Genomic DNA, 20,532 nt, shown 5'->3' on the forward strand with positions numbered 1-20,532 from the left:
GTACAGTTTCCCTTTAAATAGCACAAAACATATGGAAACAGGATTATTCTTGCCACCAGCTGCCAAAAAAACATTTTTTGTTCTTCTTATGTAGAACCAAAATCTTCCCAGGGATTGTTCCTGAGAATAATGCTGAGAAGGAAGCATTATATGACTCACGCAAGAGCAGTGATAACACTAATACTCCACTGCCCTTCCATCCAAGGATCTCAAAGCACTTTACAAATATGAATGAATTCTCCCAGCCTGCCGCTGAGATAGTGGAGTGTTATTTCCATTTTAGAGGTGGGGAAGCACAAGCCCGGGATGTAAAGTGACTTACCAAAGGTCAGAGAGCAAGTAATTGGCAGAGCTAGGAATAGAACACAGGAGTCTTGACTACTAGTTACATCAGATTAGGGCTGTTAAACTACTTTCCTTTGTTTGAATTAGTTATCCATGTAAGTGGTCAGGTTAAACAACGCTCAGGGCTAAATGGTTTGCTCCCTGGGACAGAGCTCTCCATATACTGGTGTCACAGGCATAGGAGAGGAGCAAGTTAATCTTAATGTTTTGAGCATTTGCTGGTTGGGCAAAGTGATGTACAGAGAGTTTCAGTATCTTATCCAAGGTCAGCATGGGACTAGAAATCAGGAGTCCCCTAAGTCTTCTGCTTTACCACAAATCCACCTGTCTTCCGAATAAACACACACTGCTTGAGGGCAGAGGTTCCCAGGAGGACCTTTACGTTAACAGATCTATATTACCCTATAGGCTACTCATCCCACAAAACTGAAAACGTGCAAACTACCTCACCTAAAGTTGCGGTTCGTTTACTCTCCTGAGATGAACTTCAATCAGTTGCATAGGAGAAATCGGAATTTCCCCCATGTGGCCAATCCACTGTTCCTTTATGATATGCCAGCACCTGAAACATGCTGGACATGTACCTGGAGTACAGTGCACTTTGGGAGATTAAGATTGTTACGGAGCCTAAGCCATGTATTTCAGCTCACAAAAATAAGTATGTATGGCTCCAAGTGTTCTAGCTCCTAGTGCTTAAGTAGTTTGTGAGGTTTATAAGAACGTAAGAAATTAACCAGGGCCATGCCGACTAAGCCCAACTTCCTGCTTTTCCACTAGAAGATTCCATCTCCAGGTCATTCTCTGGAGTCAGTTCTAGGTCTCTCTTGATCTTATTTGCACTCTGCTTCTGCTGCCTTCCCAGGTAACCTTGGAATCTTCCCAGATAACTGTGGAATCTCCTTCCTTAGAGGTTTCTAAAGTCAGGCTTGATGAAGCCCTGGCTGGGATGATTTAGTTGGGGATTGGTCGTGCTTTGAACAGGGGGGATAGGTTTGGACTAGGTGACCTCCTGAGGTCCCTTCCAACCCTAATATTCTATGATTCTGTGATAACTTATTCATTATGTCCATGACTGATGAACTCCTTAATTGCAATTAACTTTTGACATGTCCCTGAGCTGTAGTTTTCAGATTCTCAGATTTCCGTGGTTTGGATGTGGAGATTTGGGTTGAGTCTTATAACACAACAATGACTTACTCCTTTAAGGACTAGAGTCCTGGGGCAGGCTAACCTTAGTTACTGAGTAGCCACACCTGAGTAGGAGTCAGGTACTTTCCCTTACAGAGCAAAGCGAGGGGGGATGCTCAGGGAGGACTAAGCAGAGGGCATGGCTGTTGGGAGCAAGTAGGCTCTAGCGGAGAATCCTGAGTTTTCAGGGAAGAGGCTGCAGGCAAGGAAGGCTGGGAGACCTCCAGCAGGAAGAGTGAGAACAGTGACTTGATGGGGGAGTTGAGAACATTTATGTTGAGTATTTTATTATGTTCATAAATCCAACCCCAGGGAGACTTTTTGCTAAACTTAAGAAGAGTTTATGTGTGATGTGCTTAAGGGGCCCCGAAGAGGGGAAATAGAGGTAGAGGGCTGCACAGATATCTTTGGCCATGAGGGGACTGCATAGGAGGTAGCTACATGTTGAGTAGCAATAGAAGGCAGTGGTGTGGTTTGGACCTGGATCCAAACCTTCCCTAATGGTCAGGTTCATCTGTAGTTAGCTGGCTGGTTTTAGATGTGGGACTCCTGACAGGTATGGAAAACACACATTGCTTCTTCTCTTCCTCCCTACTCCCAAAACTCTGTGCTCCACATCTTTAACTTTGTCATGCCTGGTGATTTGTAAACATGAACACATCTGCTTCTGGCAGATCTTCACCTTGCTGGCCTCCCCCTTAAGATTTGGTAAGGCTTTTCTTTGGTGTGCTAGGTTTTCCATGCATTCCTAATCCTTACTTCGTTGCATCCATTACTCCCACAGGACCCACTTTGTCTTCAGCTGTTATCACTGGCTCTGATTCCAAGCCTTGCCTATGTAAATCTGTCCCTGATTGTGAAAAACAGAAGTGGGAGGGAGAATGAAATGTTCCATGTAGCCTTTGTTCTCTGCTGAAATACACGGCCCACCTCCCCAAACAGCGGATAAACACAAATAGCCTTTTTGTGTATTTTAATAAGCAAAGCCATGCAGTGCGTCTGAGCTGGTTCTTTAACAACGAGGGCAGCTTCATGCACTGAGCCTCATGTAAGTAAAGCTGTCGTCATACTTAAGTCTTCCTTTTGTATAACTTTATGTAGTGGCTTGTCTTAAACTTGTAAAAACATTTTCAGGGTGGGTATGTGTGGGCGGTGAGGCACTCCCTCGGACCTGGACACTCAGCTGCTCCATCTCTTTTGTCTCAATGAATGAGGCAAATCTCCTGAAAGCAGTCCCATACGCTCTCCTCTTATGCATCTTTCATTTAACATCTACAGAGAAGGTTCAGCCCCAGACATTTTTAACAGAGAAGTGTGGTTAGAACAAGAGATGGGAAGCCAGGATTTTTGGGTTCCATTTTCAGCACAGCCAGTGATCTGCTTGTGTGACCCAGAGTATGTCACTCAACCCATCTGTGTCTGAGTTTTCTCCCTTTGTTAGGGGGATCATAAATACACGCTTCACAGGGACGCTGTGGCCTGTATTAATTCCCATTTGTAAAGCACTTTCCTTGGCTGTAAGGTGCTGTGTAAGTGTGAAATATTTTTATTATTCATCACAACTGTCATGAAGTATAAAGGAGAAGAAAAGCGGTTGAGCAAATGCTTGAGTAATCTGGGGAATGATTGGGAATCAGTGTCTTCTGTGTGGAGAATGACAGTAACTTTTGTTTCTCACCACTCCATAGTTGTCCTGTTAACCCAAATTGCTTTGTTTAAATAAACATTTAAGATTTAACAACTCCAGCTTCTCAGGGATGGAATAATGTGATTTTGCAGCCACCCTGACCCACCATCACCCTGAACTGCATTTCAGTACATAGCATTGAAGTTACCCGTTTGCTCTTATGCTGATGAACTAGTGCTGAAAATCAGCTTGAATTTGGCAGAGTCCAGCTCCCTTTCTGCAGCAAGGTTAATCCTTCCTTTGGTGGAAATTGAGGGTCAAACCCTCTTATTTTCCTTTCTTTTTTTCCCTTTGTTTTATTGTATGTTCTGGGATGTGGGTTTGGAGTCCTGGGTGCTAAATAAATTCTTGCTTGCCAGGATCTGCCCTGTGTGCACCATTTCAACTAGCACATTTGGGGAATCAGAAAAGATGGAAAAAACGTGATATTCCAATGCAGGATTGGGCTTTGGAGGTCCTTTGCAGAGAGGAGGGGAGGGGGGAGTTATTTATTTACTTTTTGCTTACATCAAAAAACCTAAGCATCTAATCCTGGTGGGTCATGTTGGTAGGTTTCCAAGGACCATAAATCTGGTCACTGTGCTTTTCCAAATGTTTATTGTGCTAGCTAAGCTTTTACAGGCTCTTGCTGCACTTATACATATGGTCTGAATAAGTGTAATTCTGTGTTACTGCGTTTAGCTGAGATACACAAGAGCCTCCAAGGGAATCATTAGAAATAAGGCAGCAATTGTTGGTGCTTTAGGGATGAGTTTCCTGGTTCTGCTTTAAAGCTGTTGGTGGCACCGAGCATTTTGTTGTTGAAATGCCATTTGCTCTAACATTTGATGTGGATGGAGTTAATTTAAGACCCAAGGAATTACCCGGTTCAGATTCAGTCCAGAATTCCTAGCAGCAGTGCTGGCTCCAGCCAGGTTTTCTGTCACCCTAAGCAGCAAAAAAAAAAAAAAAAAAAAGTTGCGGCAGCGCAATCATGCCACTCCACTCTTCGACGGCAATTCAGCAGCACGTCCTTTGCTCCAAGAGGGACTGAGGGACCTGCCACCGAATTGTTGCCGAAGGCCCGGACATGCCGCCCCTATAGCGGCCGGAGGGCCGCCTCTTGGTATTGGCCACCCCAAGCACCTGCTTCTTTAGCTGGTGCCTGGAGCCAGCCCTGCCTAGCAATGAACCTCTTCCCTTTCTGAAACTCCCATATAAAGGGCGAGGGTCTGCCTTCATTTGTATCCCTTTATGATGCCTTTAATGTAAGATTCTGATCTCATACCAGAGTGGAGCAACTCCATTGACTTAAAGGATTTACAGCGATCACGGCCCCATTGTGCTGGAACCCACATACACAATCAACAAAGGAGACATTCCGTGCCCCAAAGAGCACAGCACATGTGGACCAATCCCACAATGTACAACATGCAGACTGACTGCTGCACCCATGTGGAGACCTTTTGAAGTCACTGGGCACAACAGATGGAGATGGGGGGATAGGGGAATCAGAGCAGATAATAAAACAAAGTTCAGTTTAAAAGCAGGAATCTCAGGTTGATGCTTGTCTAATCCAGGATGGCCATGAGATCAGACTTAGGCCAGCTGACATTGCAAGGGGTGCAATCAGGGCAAAACTTAGCTCCGTGTTTGTTTGCTGAAAGTTTCCATGGAGGATGAAGGGGACAGCAGGGGTGGACTGACTGACTAGACCTGCATCAGATACACTTGCTGTAGTGGATCCAATTCAGGTTGGTGAACAGATAACTAAGAAATAAAGAAATGGAAGAAAAAGAAAACCGCTTTTGCAGTTGGGAGTTGCAGCTGCTGTTGCTTTAAGTGTAAAATGCACTGTATGCTTTCCTCTCTCTCCTATTCAGTCTCCATACCATCCTTCTGTAAGCACATTGGCTGAAATTAAGGTGCGTATTATAATCGGTTATGGCAACACCACAATCTAATCTGGGAGCGTTCATAATGATAACAAGCATAGTTGCGCTCACACAATTCCTTACACTGTATAGTAAATGTGTAACATTGGGGAAGTTCTATGGCCTGTACCGTACAGGAGGTCAGACTAGATCATAATGGTCCCTCCTGGACTAGAATCTGTGAGCATCTAAGTGATGCCATCTGGGAAACACGGATGATAGTGTAACACTAACAGATCCCGGTCATCGGTGGGTGGGATCAAACTCAGAATAGATCTTACGACAAGTTGCTTTGACTCTCCCTTCTTGCTGCGAGGTGCTCAGTGTGATGAAGTCAGCCATCTCAGGGGAGGTGTATAAGTTCTGGGACAGACTCATTCTGGAAGTAGCTCTGTTGATGTCAGGGGACTGACCCCAGGGGTAAATTCCTCCCTACGTCTTTGGACTCCCTGGAGCAGTAGGTAGAGCCAGCTTATTATTCAGCTTAGCTCAGTATTGCTCTGTGCATCCTGTTTTCCACTGACACACTTTTTTTGGTAGTTGTTTTGACCTGCAGGAAGAGTTTGAACCTGCCTGTGCAGAGCTCCTCGCTAAGCAGAAACATTACAAAGTGCTGACTGTGTAGCTCAGAAAGCGTGCCCCTCCCCAGCCCTCACTCAACCCAGCAATGCTTCAGTCCACTGTTTCCATTCAAAGCGATGCTGTGGCCTCCACCTAGCCCACTGTCTGTGTGCAGCTGTAGGTCTTTAGCTGTCCAAAAGTTGTAGGATCCCTTACACTTCATACGGAGGGGATAAAAACAGTGCATTCATGGCCCTGGGTTGGTGGAGCAGAGAAACAGGGGTCAGCTAACTCTGCAGGATAGGACCCCATCTGTAATCTCAGGACCCTGTGAGTAGGACTAAGCTGGAGGGAGAGTGATAGCAGTGGGGCTGAAGGGTGGGTGTCTTGTGGATTTCTTTCTCCTACAGATAGGTGGGATCTGACAAGCGTAGGAGCAACCAGGACACATGAAATGGCATCTGGCCTTTTGAGTGAAATATTTAATAGGCAGACAGTGAAAATCTCCAGCATCTGGCCTCAAGTCGTGCATGTGATAGGCACGTGTGATCCTCTGTGTGTCTTGTATAATCTGCTGTTGCATTAAAATGCAGATGTGCAATCTCCGTTTTAAACATGCAGGTAGCGGAGGCTGGGAGGATGACACCTGTTACAGTTTAAGAAGAGCTTTGGAGAGGGAGTGGGGATCAAAACAGGATGGATTATTCCATTGCTTTTAGGCAGCTCTTAAGGTGACCCATTTAGTCAGCTGAACTTTTCCCAAGCCTGGAAAGTTAAACAGTTAGGAACATGAGAAACATCTAATGATCCTGACCAGATAGGGTAGGGTTAGGGTCCAGAATGACCTAGACAAATTGGAGGATTGGGCCAAAAGAAATCTGAGGAGGTTCAACAAGGACAAGTGCAGAGTCCTGGATTTAGGAAGGAAGAATCCCATACACTGCTACAGGCTGGGGACTGACTGGCTAAGCAGCAGTTCTGCAGGAAAAGGACCTGGGGATTAAAGTGGATGAGAAGCTGGATATGAGTCAACAGTGTGCCCTTGTTGCCAAGAAGGCTAAAGGCATATTGGGGTGTATTAGTAGGAGCATTGCCAGCAAATCGAGGGAAGTGATTATTCCCCTCTATTCAGCACTGGCGAGGCCACACCTGGAGTATTGCGTCCAGTTTTGGGCCCCCCACTATGGAAGAGATATGGACAAACTGGAGAGAGTCCAGTGGAGGACAACGAAAATTATTAGGGGGCTGGGGCACATGGCTTACGAGGAAAAGCTGAGGGAACTGGAGTTATTTAATCTGCAGAAGAGAAGAGTGAGAGGGGATTTGATATCAGCCTTCAACTACCTGAAGGGGGTTCCAAAGAGGATAGAGTTCAGCTGTTCTCAGTGGTGGCAGATGACAGAACAAGAAGCAATGGTCTCACGTTGCAGTGGGGGAGGTCTAGGTTGGATATTAGGAAACACTATTTCACTAGGAGGCAGTGAAGCTCTGGAATGGGTTACCTAGGGAGGTGGTGGAATCTCCATCCTTAGAGCTTTTAAAGGCCTGACTTGACAAAGCCTTGGCTTGGATGATTTAGTTGGTGTTGGTCCTGCTTTGAGCAGGGGCTTGGACTAGATGACCTCCTGAGGTCTCTTCCAACCCTGATCTTCTGTGATTCTATGATATACAGTGTCTTTCTGCATAACATGTGTTGCCAGTTGTGCAGAATATTTAGCATCCCCAATACGGTCTAGTACAGAGTGGGTTGCGGGGGAAGGATGGTAAAGTGTGACTACCTTCATGCATCTGACGAAGTGGGTATTCACCCACGAAAGCTCATGCTCCAAAACGTCTGTTAGTCTATAAGGTGCCACAGGACTCTTTGCTGCTTAAACGGGAAAGGGACTGTAAAGGACCTGAATCTAAATGGGAGGCGCGGATAATTTCCCTGGGGCTGTGGATCTTTGCAGCCAAGTTGGGTCCAGTGGCTCCTGCACATGACTATTTAAACCTCTTCCAAGTGAATTTTGGCCAGGGGTTCCCGCTGCAGCTATCTCCCAGCTATTCAGAAGAAGAAGAGTGGAAACCCATTCCCTGCTTACTCCTTTCCTTTACATACCCCAGGGTTGCAGACTTTAGTCCCCCCACAGATACTGAAATGGGAGAGAGGGGTGAGCAGAAAGTGGAGAGGTGTGATGACAAGAACCTATTTCCTCCTCTGAAGCCAAATATGGGGCTGATTCTGATCAAAAGCAATCAAGTGGAGCACTTAGAGGAGCAGCATGGGAGGACTCCATCCGTCATGCTTCCAGCTGTCCTCTGCCTAGCCCGGGTGCAGCTTGTGTTCTGTACTGGGGCTTCAATGACACACAAGTGGGCGGTTTACAGTCTGACTTGACCACTTGCCAGCTTTGCCTGCAGATGCCCAAACGTCCCTGAATACAGAGATCCCGTGGTTTGGCAGCCTTTAGGAAAATGCCTTAAAAGTCACATGAGAGAGTAAGGCAGCCTACCACCAGGCTGGGTGGGAGCAGTGGCTCTTGCACAGTGGCTCCTACTGTGGCAAGTGTCATGCTGGGATGGCCCAGGAATGCCGAACGCCTCACCTGGACACATGTGGGCTTGTGCTCTGTTCTTTCTAAGACAACAACCGAGGCTTGGGTTTGGGCATCTGCCACCTCACCTGGGAGGTTCCAGCAGAACAAATGCAGGGAGAGCTCCCGGCCCATCTAGGAATAGAAAACAAAACCACATTCATTGAAACAATGGTGTCCAGAAACCTAAGCCTCAGCTACAAATCCAGCTTGCTGACAGCCCCTCAGGCGGCTGTGGAGCTAAGGCACAATAGACTTTGGTACAAGAACCCAGAAAGGAGTAGTCTTTGTCCCCGAAGATGCCCAGCCACCAGCTCTCAGACACATTCAGACCTAAAGCCTTGGATACAGAGAGCATTCGCTCATCCCAGCAATTGCAAAGGACAAGGACTAGCTTGCTAGTAGCTACAATGCAAGCCACACCAACTTTGCTGATCACTGTGACTATCAAAGCCAATGCAGGTTATGGGGCCCTGTGCTCCTCATGCGTAACAAAGAATTGGACCATTGCATGTGGTCTCAGCTGTAGCTGCTGTCCGAGCAGGCAGCCTTGCACAGACTGCATGGCAGTAATCTGGTCTGGAGGTGGCAGAGACCTAGGTCACTGTGGTGAAATCTAGAGAAATGATAGGGTCATCCACCTAGGACTCAGAGCAGTTGGGAATCCATAAGTGCCCCAAGAGTGTGAGTCTCACTGAGAAAAGCTGGGTAAAAGTCCTTCAAGTAGGGGGTCAATATTTGCTACTACGAAACATTTACATGAAGCTACAATAACCCCCTCATATGGGTGATCAACAGGGGTTAAAGGTGGGATCTTCCGCACTGCAGCACAAACCTCTACTTAACAGGGGTAGGCAACCTATGGTACACATGCCAAAGGCGGCACATGAGCTGATTTTCAGTGGCACTCACACTGCCTGGGTCCTGGCCACCAGTCTGGAGGGCTCTGCCTTTTAATCTAATTTTAAATGAAACTTCTTAAACAGTTTAAAAACCTTATTTACTTTACATACAACCATAGTTTAGTTATATATTATAGACTTACAGAAAGAGACCTTCTAAAAATGTTAAAATGTATTACTGGCATGTGAAACCTTAAATGAGAGTGAATTAAATGAAGACTCGGCACAGCACTTCCAAAAGGTTGCCGACCCTTGCTCTACTGCTTGAACTAAAGGAGTACCTCTGTTAACTAGTAGCGACAGTAGGCTCTTGTCTTCTTAGGCAGGCTAGCCACTAGAGGGGATACAACACGCTTTCCCACTGTGTCACACAGGCTTTCAAGATGTCCCCATTTTCATTGTCTTTCCACTCCCCAGTGCTGAGAAATGTTAACATCTTGACCTAAATATTTTAGCCCATCTGTGTTGTCTTCTGCTGAGCACTTTCCTGGGAGAGCAGCCTTTTGACTCGTAATATCCAGTTCTTCCCTTGCTGGGCCTAGCACAAAGGGCTGCATTTCCAAAGTGTTAGGCCGGGTTTCAGCTGCATGATTCCCTCCCTGCACAGAGGGCTAGAAGAAAACCTTTGCAGGCCTGTGGGCTGAAATGGGACTTAAGCCATTCATGAATTTTACCTACTGACTTGAATAGGAGTTACCTGGCTCAGCCTATCCCCAGCACATTCCAGACTTAGCAGAGGGCTTTGGAAAACTTGGTGGAAGTGAGGAAGATTTAATGTAACATTTCTCAGGAAATCTATCCCCATTTCATAACTCTGTGGGGCAGGGACTGCCATTTTGGTCTGTGTGTACAGCATCTAAGCACAACGGGGTCTGATCCAGGACTGGGGCTCCGATAGGCCATCACAGCACAAGTAAATACTCACCACCATATCCTTGATATTCTGATTTTTGCAAAGACAATCAAATAAACAAAACCCATGAAAAACTGTAGAATTCCACAGATAATCTGCAAATTGAGCCATTTATAGAAACGTCAAACAAAATGCAAAAGCTTTGATTTTCGGCATCATACTTTACCTTTGTAACAAGCTTGGTGGCGAGTGTTACTCTATTCCCATTTTTTTTACATGTGGCATTGACAGCCTGATAGATTGTATCTTGAGCTATACTTTTTGTCTCTCCTTTATTGTCATGTGGAAGCTCATGTGACAGAGGCTATTATTGGGGGATCTATTGTCGTCTAGCACCACCTCGTGGTAAGAGGTTGTGTTACATCACTTTCCAGATTAAGAAATGCAAAAAGGCTGAGCTGGGAAAAACGCTTTGACTTGTGTCAATATTAATCATAGAAACATCAGGCTGGAAGGGACCTCAAGAAGTCGTCAAGTCCAGCTCCTTGTGCTGTGGCAGGAGCAAGTAAACCTAGACTGTCCCTGACGTCTGTCCAACTTGTTTTTAAAAGCTTCCAATGATGGGAACTCCATGACTCTCCTTGGAAGCCTTTTCCAGAGCTTAACTACCCTTTGTGACAGGGTCAGGCCAGATGGTTACAGGAAAGTGTTCGAAGGCAGATATATTAGTCCGAGATTAAGTAGATCCCTTTTCCCTGGGTAAGGTAACGGGCAGTTCCAGAACAAGCAGGAACTTGCTGGAACCAATTAAGGTAGGCAGGCTAATTGGGACAGCTGGAAGCAATTGAGAAGAAACTGCTAGAATCAATTAGGACAGGCTGACTAATCAGGGCACCTGAGTTTAAAAAGGACCTCACATCAGTTTGTAGCATGTATGTGAGGAGCTGGGAGCAAGAGGTACTAGGAGCTGAGAGTGGGAAGGTGTATTGCTGGAGGGTTGAAGAGTACAAGCATTATCAGACACCAGGAGAGAGGTCCTGAGGTGAGGATAAAGAAGGTGTTGGGAGGAGGCCATGGGGAAGTAGCCCAGGGAGTTGTAGCTGTTGTACAGCAGTTCCAGGAGGCACTCTAGACAGCTGCAGTCCACAGGGCCTTGGGCTGGAACCCTGAGTAAAGGGTGGGCCCGGGTTCCTCCCAACTCCTAATCAAACACAGGAGGAATTGACCTGGACTGTGGGTTCTACCAAAGGGGATGGTCTCTGAGCTGTTGCCTGACCCACATGATGAATCTCTGAGGTGAACAAATCTGCCAATAAGTGCAGGACCCACCAAGATAGAGGAGGAACTTCGTCACACCTTATAATTAGAAAGTTTCTCCTAATATGTAACCTAAATCTTCTTTGATGCAGATTAAGCCCGTTACTTCTTGTCTTACCTTCAGTGGACGTGGAGAACAATTGATCACTGTCCTCCTTGTAACAGCCCTGAACATACTGGAAGACTGTTACCAGGTCTCCCCTCAGTCTTCTGTTCTCAAGACTAACCATGCCCAGTTTTTTATGTTTCCTCATAGGTCAGGTTTTCAAACCCTGTTATTGTTTTTGTGCTTTTCTCTGTATTCTCTTTTATTTGTCCACATCTTTCCTAAAGTGTGGTGCCCGGAATTGGACACAGTGTGCCCCCTGGGGCCTCACCAACGCCAAATAGAGTGGGACAATTACTTCTCAACACCCCACAATCATAGTCACCTTTTTTGCAGCTGCCTCACATTGACAGATCATATTCAGTTTATTGTCCTTTGTAGCCCCATATCCTTTTCAGCAGTACTGCCACATAGACAGTTATTCCCTATTTTGTAGCTGTGCCTTTGATTTTTCCTTCCTAACTGAAGTACTTTCACTTGTCTATATTGAATTTTTCATCTTGTTGAATTCAGACCACTTCTCCAATTTGTCACGGTCATTTTGAACTTTAAACCAGTTCTCCGAAGTGCTTGCAACCCTTCCCAGCTTGGTGTCATCTGCAAATTTTAAAAATATACTCTGTGCTCTATTATCCAAGTCATTAATGAAAATATTGAATAAATACTGAACCCAGGACTGGCTCCTGCGGGATCTCACTAGATATACCTTCCCAATTTGACAAAAAATCATACTCTTTGAATATGATCTTTCAACCAGTTGTGCATCCATCTTATAGTAAGTTCATCTAGACCACATTTCCCTAGTTTTCTTATGGAAAGTATCAAATGGAACTGTGTCAGAAGCCTTACCAAAATCAAGATATATCATGTCTACTGCTTCCCCCACGTCCACCAGGTCAGTAATGCTATCAAAGAAGGAAATTAAGTTGGTTTGGCATGATTTGTTCTTGCCAAATCTTGCTGACTGGGGCAGAGCAGGAGCCATGAGGGGTGTGGTGTGTGTCATGTAGCTGTCTGGGGTGGTAAGGTTGGGTGTTAAAGGACTGGCTGAAATGGACCCAATTCAGCGGAGGATCCGGAAAGCTAGTGGGAGCCCCAGCACCTGACACTAATCCTCAGGAAACTGCGGCAGGTGGAGCATGTGAACTCAGCAGGAGGGGGGAGAAAAGCTGGCTTTTGGAGAGACTGAACAGCTCTCGTCTGGGACTGATAGAGAGGGACAAAAATGGATTCCATCGCAGGTGGGCTGGCTGATTGCACTGGCATGGGCGGTTTTTAGCCCTTTTGCAGCCACTGAGTAGCCATATGAAGTACAGAGGGAAACTGAGGCACACATGGGCCTGATAAAAATATTATTGAAAATTCCCACTTCATCAACATGAATATTTTCAATTCTGCTTTCTTCTATCATCCCCCACATCTCACTCTCTTGCCCTTATCATTAGTGGCAGCTGACCTTTTCTCTAGGCACCCAGTTCATAGAGTCAGGGAACTCCTCTAGGCAAGAGCGGTAGAGCTGTGATGGTTTGCTATGAACAGATGTCAAAGAGCTTTGCCTCCTAGCCTCTTATTAGCTAATTGTCCCTTTTTCCTATTTCTGTTATGACATCCTTTTTTTTTTTAATTTAATACCATTTACATCAAAAATGTGACCACCAGAAGGCAGAGGGAAGGAAGTGGACATACCTTCTTGTAGATTAATTTTATACTATAAATAACAGTACCTGGATTCATGATTAAAAATGCATAGGTGTATGGATTGGTTAGAACATTCTCTGTTTTTCTTTTCCATAATCAATACTGGACTAAAAAGGTCTCCCCAACATTGAAGAGCTCTATTGATCACAAACCTCTCCTCGATCCCCCTTCACCAGCCTAGATTCTTGTAAGTGGATTAGTGGATGTTATTATCTGGCCTTCGTAGCCACTCTTCTCAGCCACTTTATCCCCAGGGCAGAGTTTAAGAATTTCAGGGTGTGGAAAGGTGTTTGCTTGCTTGAATTTTAGCTGTGAAACCAAGAGTCGGACAGCTCTTATTGGAACGAAATTTCATGCTTGATCCTGTTAGGTGCTAACAGTTCTCAGCTCTTTGTCTGGATATTTGCCTTTGCCCACACAGTTCTGACAATGCTCTGAAAACCACCACCTGCCTCTTCACTTTGTCTGAGCAGAGGATGCCAGTTGTGCTGAAATATGTCCAGTAGCTGCAGTGAATCAGAGATGTAGCAAAATATTCAGAGAACTTACTGGGGAGCACCAGGTCCACTTTCCTTTGATATAATATTTGTACATTTTTATTATTTTTCCAAATACAACTACAGTACCAAAATACCAGATTCATTATTATACACAAAGTAAAGAAACAGTGTTAAGGTAAAGGGAGGGCAGGAGAAGCGATATATCTTATCTTCAGAGTCTATGTTAATCATAGACCTCTAACTGCTTTTAATATTTTGGGCATTCATTTTCTGCAGAATGCCAGTCGTTCATTAGCTGCAAGGACTCAGCCATATCACCCAGCCAGACATCAATGTTTGGTGGGGATCAACTTTTCCATTTTTGCAGGATTAATTTTTTAATGACCAAAACTGCATATTGGAACCACACTGCTTTGTTAGTAGCTAATCTCGAGGAATCAGGAATATATTCAAGAATGAATTTTCAGGGGGAAGCCTCCAGTTTAGCATCCAGTATCTAACTGGTCATTTAACCCTCCTCATACCAGAAATTCCTGGTACCGGGGCACTCCCAAAAAATGCCTGAAAGGAGGAGAAGGTATACCCATTCTTGTTCAGTCTGAAACCAAGGTGGTTTCATAGCTCAGCCTGTGTGTCTGTCACGGAGGTCACGGGAATCATGGATTCTGTGACCTTCTGTGACCACCATGACTTCTGCATCAGCCGGTGCTGGCTCAGGGGCTGCCAGAGCCAGCAGCAGCAGTTTGTGTGTGTGGGAGGGGACTCAGGGCTGGGGCAGGGAGTTGAAAAGTGGCAGTGCTTACTGGCGGGTGGGCTTCCACTGGCATGTCCCTGCAGCTCCTAAATGCAGCGGCCAGGGAGACTCCGCTTGCTGCCCGCAGGCACCGCCCCTGCAGCTCCCATTGGCTGTGGTTCCCGGCCAATGGGAGCTACGGAGCCTGTGCTTGTGGTGGGAGCAGTATGCTGAGCCCCCCTGATCACCCCTTGCCCTAGGAGCTACAGGAACATGCCGGTCGGAGCTGGGTAGGGACCCTGCCAGTCCCCCCTCAACTCCTCTCCCCCCAGCACCAGCAGGGGTCCAGTACCAGGCTACAGACCACTGCCCACCACAGTACCAGTGAGGGCCCCAAACTGCACATCCTCGCCCGCACACCCCAAGCACCACCTGGGGTCCCGGGCCACCACCTCCCAGCACCCACGGGCCGTGAATTTTTGTTTACTGCCTGTGACGTATCCATGACTTTTACTAAAAATACCTGTGACTAAAATGTAACCTTACTAATAGCCACAATGATGCCTGCCTTAACAAAAAAGAGAGATGATAATTTTCCAGGTTAGGGAAACAGAATCCTCCCAGAGCTAGGGGGCGCTGTAATTTGTTCAGAGCCAAGCTAGGTTTCTTGCCTGTGACCCAATGGAACATTCTGAAAATATTATTGAATTTCTTAAAACAAATTTGAAAAATAGAAATAGGGAGACCCTCAGGACATACAAAATTCTGGGAAGGACATTCACTTTCAGTATCTTAATTTTACCCAGACTGAGGGTTAATGAACTCCACCTCCCCAAATGGTTTGCCAGTTTGGCAGTAATTGATTCTATATTTATCTTAGGGATGTTCTGAGTATTTTTGGGAATCTGTGTTCCTAAATATTTCATATAAGAGAATTGCCCTTGAAAGTCTCAATTGGAGAACAGACCTTTGTGGGCCTGTTTGTTAATGCCAGATATTTCTGATTTACCTCAATTAATTTTATATCCTGAGAGGAGTCCAAATGGATTCATAATGGGTAGAAGGTTAGGCATGGTAAGCTCAGGCTTAGATTCAAATACAAGAGCATCATCCTCACAGAGCATAATTTTGTGCTTTGTTTAGCTCACTCTGATACCACAAACATGTTAATTTGCCCTGAGGACAATGGCTAAAGGTTCTAGAGATAAATCAAACAGAAGAGGAAATGGAGAGCACAGGTCAACTTTCCTTTGCACTATTGGTCAAGCCTTTTGACTAGCTCTCTAGAAATGAAAGCCATGCTTCTCCGCTCCCCTTCGTCACCAGGGACTGGATTTTTAACCACAAAATGTCCAAAAGCCTGCACAACATGAAGGCATTTCTGATCAAAACCATCCTGTACGTTTGCTCAGAAAGCACAAACCTCTGCATACCAATTTTCAGGTGACGCCTGTGTAGATCTGATTGCAGGATCGGGGTCTAAATGAGCAAACTAAGGAGAAGACATAGTGGGAGGCAGGTTTATCCACCCTAATTTTTGGGGTCTGCTTTTGATTATCTCAGCTTGCTTGATATGATCCGTTCTGGTGGTATCCTGGCTGCAGCTCTCCAGGCTCTGATCTGTGGTCCTTGGGGGGGCTGCTGTGTTAAGAAGAAAATATGTATATGATTCTGAGTTGAAAATGTGTTCCCTGAGCCGCATCTTGCACTTTTTAAAACTGCGGTGTTTTGAATCAGTCTATTTGCTGTAGGAGGGGCTGCCTCACATCTCTTCCCCGGTAGCACCCAGAGCAGCTTCTGTATGAGCCAGCGGCACTCTGAAAGGTTGCTCATCCTTCCTTGATGCAGCTCTACAACAGTGCCCCTGCTGGTTGCCTGTTGCATTGCAGAGGAGCGAGGAGAGTAACTTTGTTCATTGATTGCTTCTCAGCCAGGCTGTGGAGGCCTCAGGGAGAGCAGGTTAGGAGTTCCTAGATCTCCTGTGCTTGAGCCTATGGAGCACCTAGCTCCACCCTCGTCCACAGCCACCCAAAGCAGCCTAGGAAAGGGGAAAACTGAGAAGAAGCTGTGAAGCACTCACTAGTCATGGCTCCCTGATTCTCTGACCCAACCTAGGTTACAGCAACCTGGGGACTGCTCTAATTTATGCCAGCAGCTATGGTCCCCAAAATATTGAATATTGCTTGGGGAGAGCTGGGAATTTTGATCCAATAACTTGAATTACTTAAATGTGGCCTGATCCTGCGAGGTGCTGGAAACCCACCACTTCCACTTTCATCATAGAATCATAGAACCATAGAATATCAGGGTTGGAAGTTGGAAGGGACCTCAGGAGGTCACCTAGTCCAACCCCCTGCTCAAAGCAGGACCAATCCCCAACTAAATCATCCCAGCCAGGGCTTCATCAAGCCTGACTTTAGAAACCTCTAAGGAAGGAGATTCCACAGTTATCTGGGAAGATTCCAAGGTTATCTGGGAAGGCAGCAGAAGCAGAGTGCAAATAAGATCAAGAGAGACCTAGAATGATCTGGAGATGGAATCTTCTGGTGGAAAAGCAGGAAGTTGGGCTTAGTCGGCGTGGCCCTGGTTAATTTCTTACGTTCTTATAAACCTCACAAACTACTTAAGCACTAGGAGCTAGAACACTTGGAGCCATACATACTTATTTTTGTGAGCTGAAATACATGGCTTAGGCTCCGTAACAATCTTAATCTCCCAAAGTGCACTGCACTCCAGGTACATGTCCAGCATGTTTCGGGTGCTGGCATATCATAAAGGAACAGTGGATTGGCCACATGGGGGAAATTCCGATTTCTCCTATGCAGCTGATTGAAGTTCATCTCAGGAGAGTAAACGAACCGCAACTTTAGGTGAGGTAGTTTGCACGTTTACAGTTTTGTGGGATGAGTAACCTATAGGGTAATATAGATCTGTTAATGTGAAGGTCCTCCTGGGAACCTCTGCCCTCAAGAAGTGTGTGTTTATTCGGAAGAAAGGTGGATTTGTGGTAAAGCAGAAGACGTAGGGGACTCCTGATTTCTAGTCCCATGCTGACCTTGGATAAGATACTGAAACTCTCTGTACATCACTTTGCCCAACTACCAAATGCTCAAAACATTAAGATTAACTTGCCCCTCTCCTATGCCTGTGACACCAGTATATGGAGAGCTCTGTACCAGGGAGAATCAGTGACACAGGCTCTTCATTTCTTCATTGTCAGCTTTGAAGGACATGTGCCTGGCTTGATTGCTTCTAGATTTATTGAAGTGAAGTTTTCTACCAAGGCTGGGAATCCGATTGACTTTTGTGCCTGAGCGCTTAAGTCCTTTCCCATCTAGATACTAAACCTCTGCCTAAGGTGCTGGTCTCTTTGGATTTGTTTTTATTTTTGTCCCTTTCAGCACTTCTGATGTGTCCTATAAAATTCAGAAAATCAGCAACTGCAGCTGGCCAAGGACATTGCGAGGGGTGGCAGCTTTGAATAAACTTTATGCATGCCTTGTGAATCGTGCGTGGGGTTTAGACAGTATATCTGAGGCTGTTTTTCACAAAGGTAAGACCATCACTTAGTTTACCACTGTCTCAATTTCCTTTGCTTCTCTGGGCCAAACTCTACTGTCAATTATACCCACGCTACAGCCCCAAATGAAATTTGGCCTGGTACTGTATGAGCTGTAGAATTGTCCATAGCGCTTAATCTCTGACTCTGCCTAGTAGCCAGTGCTTTCCAAAAAGTTTGATTAGTCTCTTTTTCTACGTCAGAATTTGCTTCCTTCTGCAGCGTCTGTCTGACCTGCTTAATTTAAAGCAAAAGAGAACTTGAATTGACATAGATCAGTTTTCATGATCTGTGTATGGGTGCTGTACTCTGTGTTAATAATTAGATACACACTTTTAAAATGTCGTCATTTTCATATCGCTTTTTAATATAGAATAAGGAAATGAAACTATGAAGAAGACATCAAAAGGCTTGTTCTACATAGAGATCAATGGAGAATTGATTGATAGCTTTTCAAGATATGGGAGCTCTTTTTGCCCCAGTTCTCTCTAAAGTGGCATAGACAAAAATAGGAATCTTGAATTGTTCCTTTGATGATTGTCATTACTGAAGATTTAATTGAGGGAAAGCAGGCTATTTAACAGAACTTTCTGCTGCACATTAGTTATGGGATCGGTAGGGTCATTGCTCAAGCATCCATGTACCTAATTGGTTACAAGAATTGCTAAAAACTTAGAAGGGGCCAAATTGGATAGGCATCAGAGCCTATCAGGTTGAGCTATGGGCCAGGAAGGCTCTGAGTTCTAATCCTGACTCTACTGCAGACATTAAATCATTCTGTGTTTCAGTGTCTCCTTCTGTAAAATATGGACAGAGGCGTTGGGCAGCTTATAGTACTGCCAGCCCCTAGCATTCAAAAATCACAAGATTGCCATAAAAATCATGAGATTTTAAAATTATAATAAACATTGCTTCCTTTTTATTTTGCCTTCTGATTTTTGAGCTTTTAGGGGTCACATGAAGGGAGAAGGGCATGGGTGGTCAGACCTAATGGTTAGTCAGAAGCCTGGAACCAGAGCTAGGATCAAAGTCAGGTGCCAAGCTGAAGGTCAGGGCCAGAGCCACGTTTAAGGTGTAGGAGCAGGGACCTGGAGTGAGGCAGGAACAAGGAACAGATGGGGATAAGGAGGGCAGGAACAGGGAGGTCCATAATAGCAGCCAGCCAAAGATTCCTCTAGTTGCTCAGACAACTTCCCAGGCCTCTTTCTGGCTTAAATAACGCTTCCCAGCCAATCAGGAGCTTTGTGGGAGCGACCCTTTGAAGGCTAGAACTTTGCTGACCCTTTGCTGGCCAGTCATTTAGGCCAGCTGCTGGATAGTGGCTGTCATCTGAGCCCTGCCCAGGGACCTGCAGGCCTGGGTTTGGGGACTGTGGTCCCTCGCATCACATTTCCATGATTTACTCTGCAACCGGGAGGGCTAGACATGTACTTTTTGCAAATGAAAACTGAGAATGGCACGTAGTCACCCAATCTAGGAGCTGGGACTTCAAGAACACCACCAAGTATCCTGAGATTCACAGTAAAATCACAGAGTTGGGAACACAGGGCTTAATTAGTGCATTTGTACAGTGTTCTGAAAAAGATACAGAACTGAGTAACATCATTTGCGGGGGGAGTGGGGGAGGGATTTCCTGAAACATGGATGGCTGCTGCATTCTTCTCTTGGGAGAGGTTTGTGTCACATGAGGATTGCCTTGCAGTTGCACAGAGGTTGTGGATCCATGGGGAAATCTGATTCCATCGTGTGACAGGGTGTACCAAGCTTTCTCCACCCCCTGCTGAAGGTGCTGCCACCTTGACACACCTGCCTGAAGGGAAAGCGTCACCTAAGAGAGGCAATGAGTTTAGATCTCTGAGTTCCACCTAGAGGGGCCACTCAGGCTTTGCTTTTGGCAAAACCAACAAGATTTAGTCCTTCAGAGGCTAGAAGGGCCAGGAGGAGGCTGTAACCAGTCAGGAGCCACCAGGTGAGATAAGAAGCTTGCCTGCGACGCCTAAGGGGGAGTGCTGGGTGAAGCTGGAGCAGAAGATGAGTTCCCTAATTACATATCAGAAGTACTGGGTCTGGGCCTCGCAACCTGGTTGCACCTTCAGTTAAAGTACATGACAAACCGTTAAGTCTTGTTGTGGGTTTAAAAGGCCAGATGGCCACTTTTGAGTTGAATTTCCATTAACTGTTGCAAGACTGGCAAGGCCCCATGCAGTAGGCTACACCTTGCTCCTGGCAAGCTGTGACACATCTGCATTGCCTTGCTGCGGAGACCCAGCCTCTCCAGGCTGTTCCCAGGGCCCATGCCCCCTAGGGTTATGACTTAGCCAACTGGCTTGCCACTGCAGAGTTAATTCTGCTAGGAATGGAGTTTGCCACATGGAAATCTGGCAAGTTTCTAGGGGAACATGTAATCTAGATTGGCTGCCCCCTTCTTTGATACCTTCCTCTAAAGCCAGCTGAGCCCAGACCATGTGGTGGAGGGGTGTTTTTGCAGGTGGTTAGGATGCTAGGAAAGTCAGTCCCTGGTTCCATGCGGTTTTGGCAGTTAGGAGGCAATGCACACACAGCCTGAGTGCAGCATGTACCATGGATACTTGAAG

At 45.8% G+C, this 20,532-nt stretch overlaps 1 protein-coding gene across 5 annotated transcripts in view; it reads left to right on the forward strand.

Moving 5' to 3' along the window:
* SH3PXD2A (SH3 and PX domains 2A) overlaps positions 1–20,532 on the forward strand; it is a 395,650-nt gene that overhangs the window by 211,738 nt on the left and 163,380 nt on the right. The window contains exon 1 of one of the 5 annotated variants that reach the window (XM_032786086.2): positions 2,504–2,581. The exons of 3 other annotated variants lie outside the window; for them this stretch is intronic. In XM_032786086.2, coding sequence (XP_032641977.1) covers positions 2,580–2,581 — 2 coding nt within the window. In that variant the 5' untranslated portion in view covers positions 2,504–2,579. Of the gene's footprint in view, positions 1–2,503; positions 2,582–20,532 lie in introns of those variants that run through there. One more of the 5 variants, XM_075072792.1, reaches the window with a different exon arrangement.

This window comes from Chelonoidis abingdonii, chromosome 16 (genome assembly GCF_003597395.2).
Source record: "Chelonoidis abingdonii isolate Lonesome George chromosome 16, CheloAbing_2.0, whole genome shotgun sequence".
In the NCBI taxonomy this organism is placed as follows: Eukaryota; Metazoa; Chordata; order Testudines; family Testudinidae; genus Chelonoidis; species Chelonoidis abingdonii.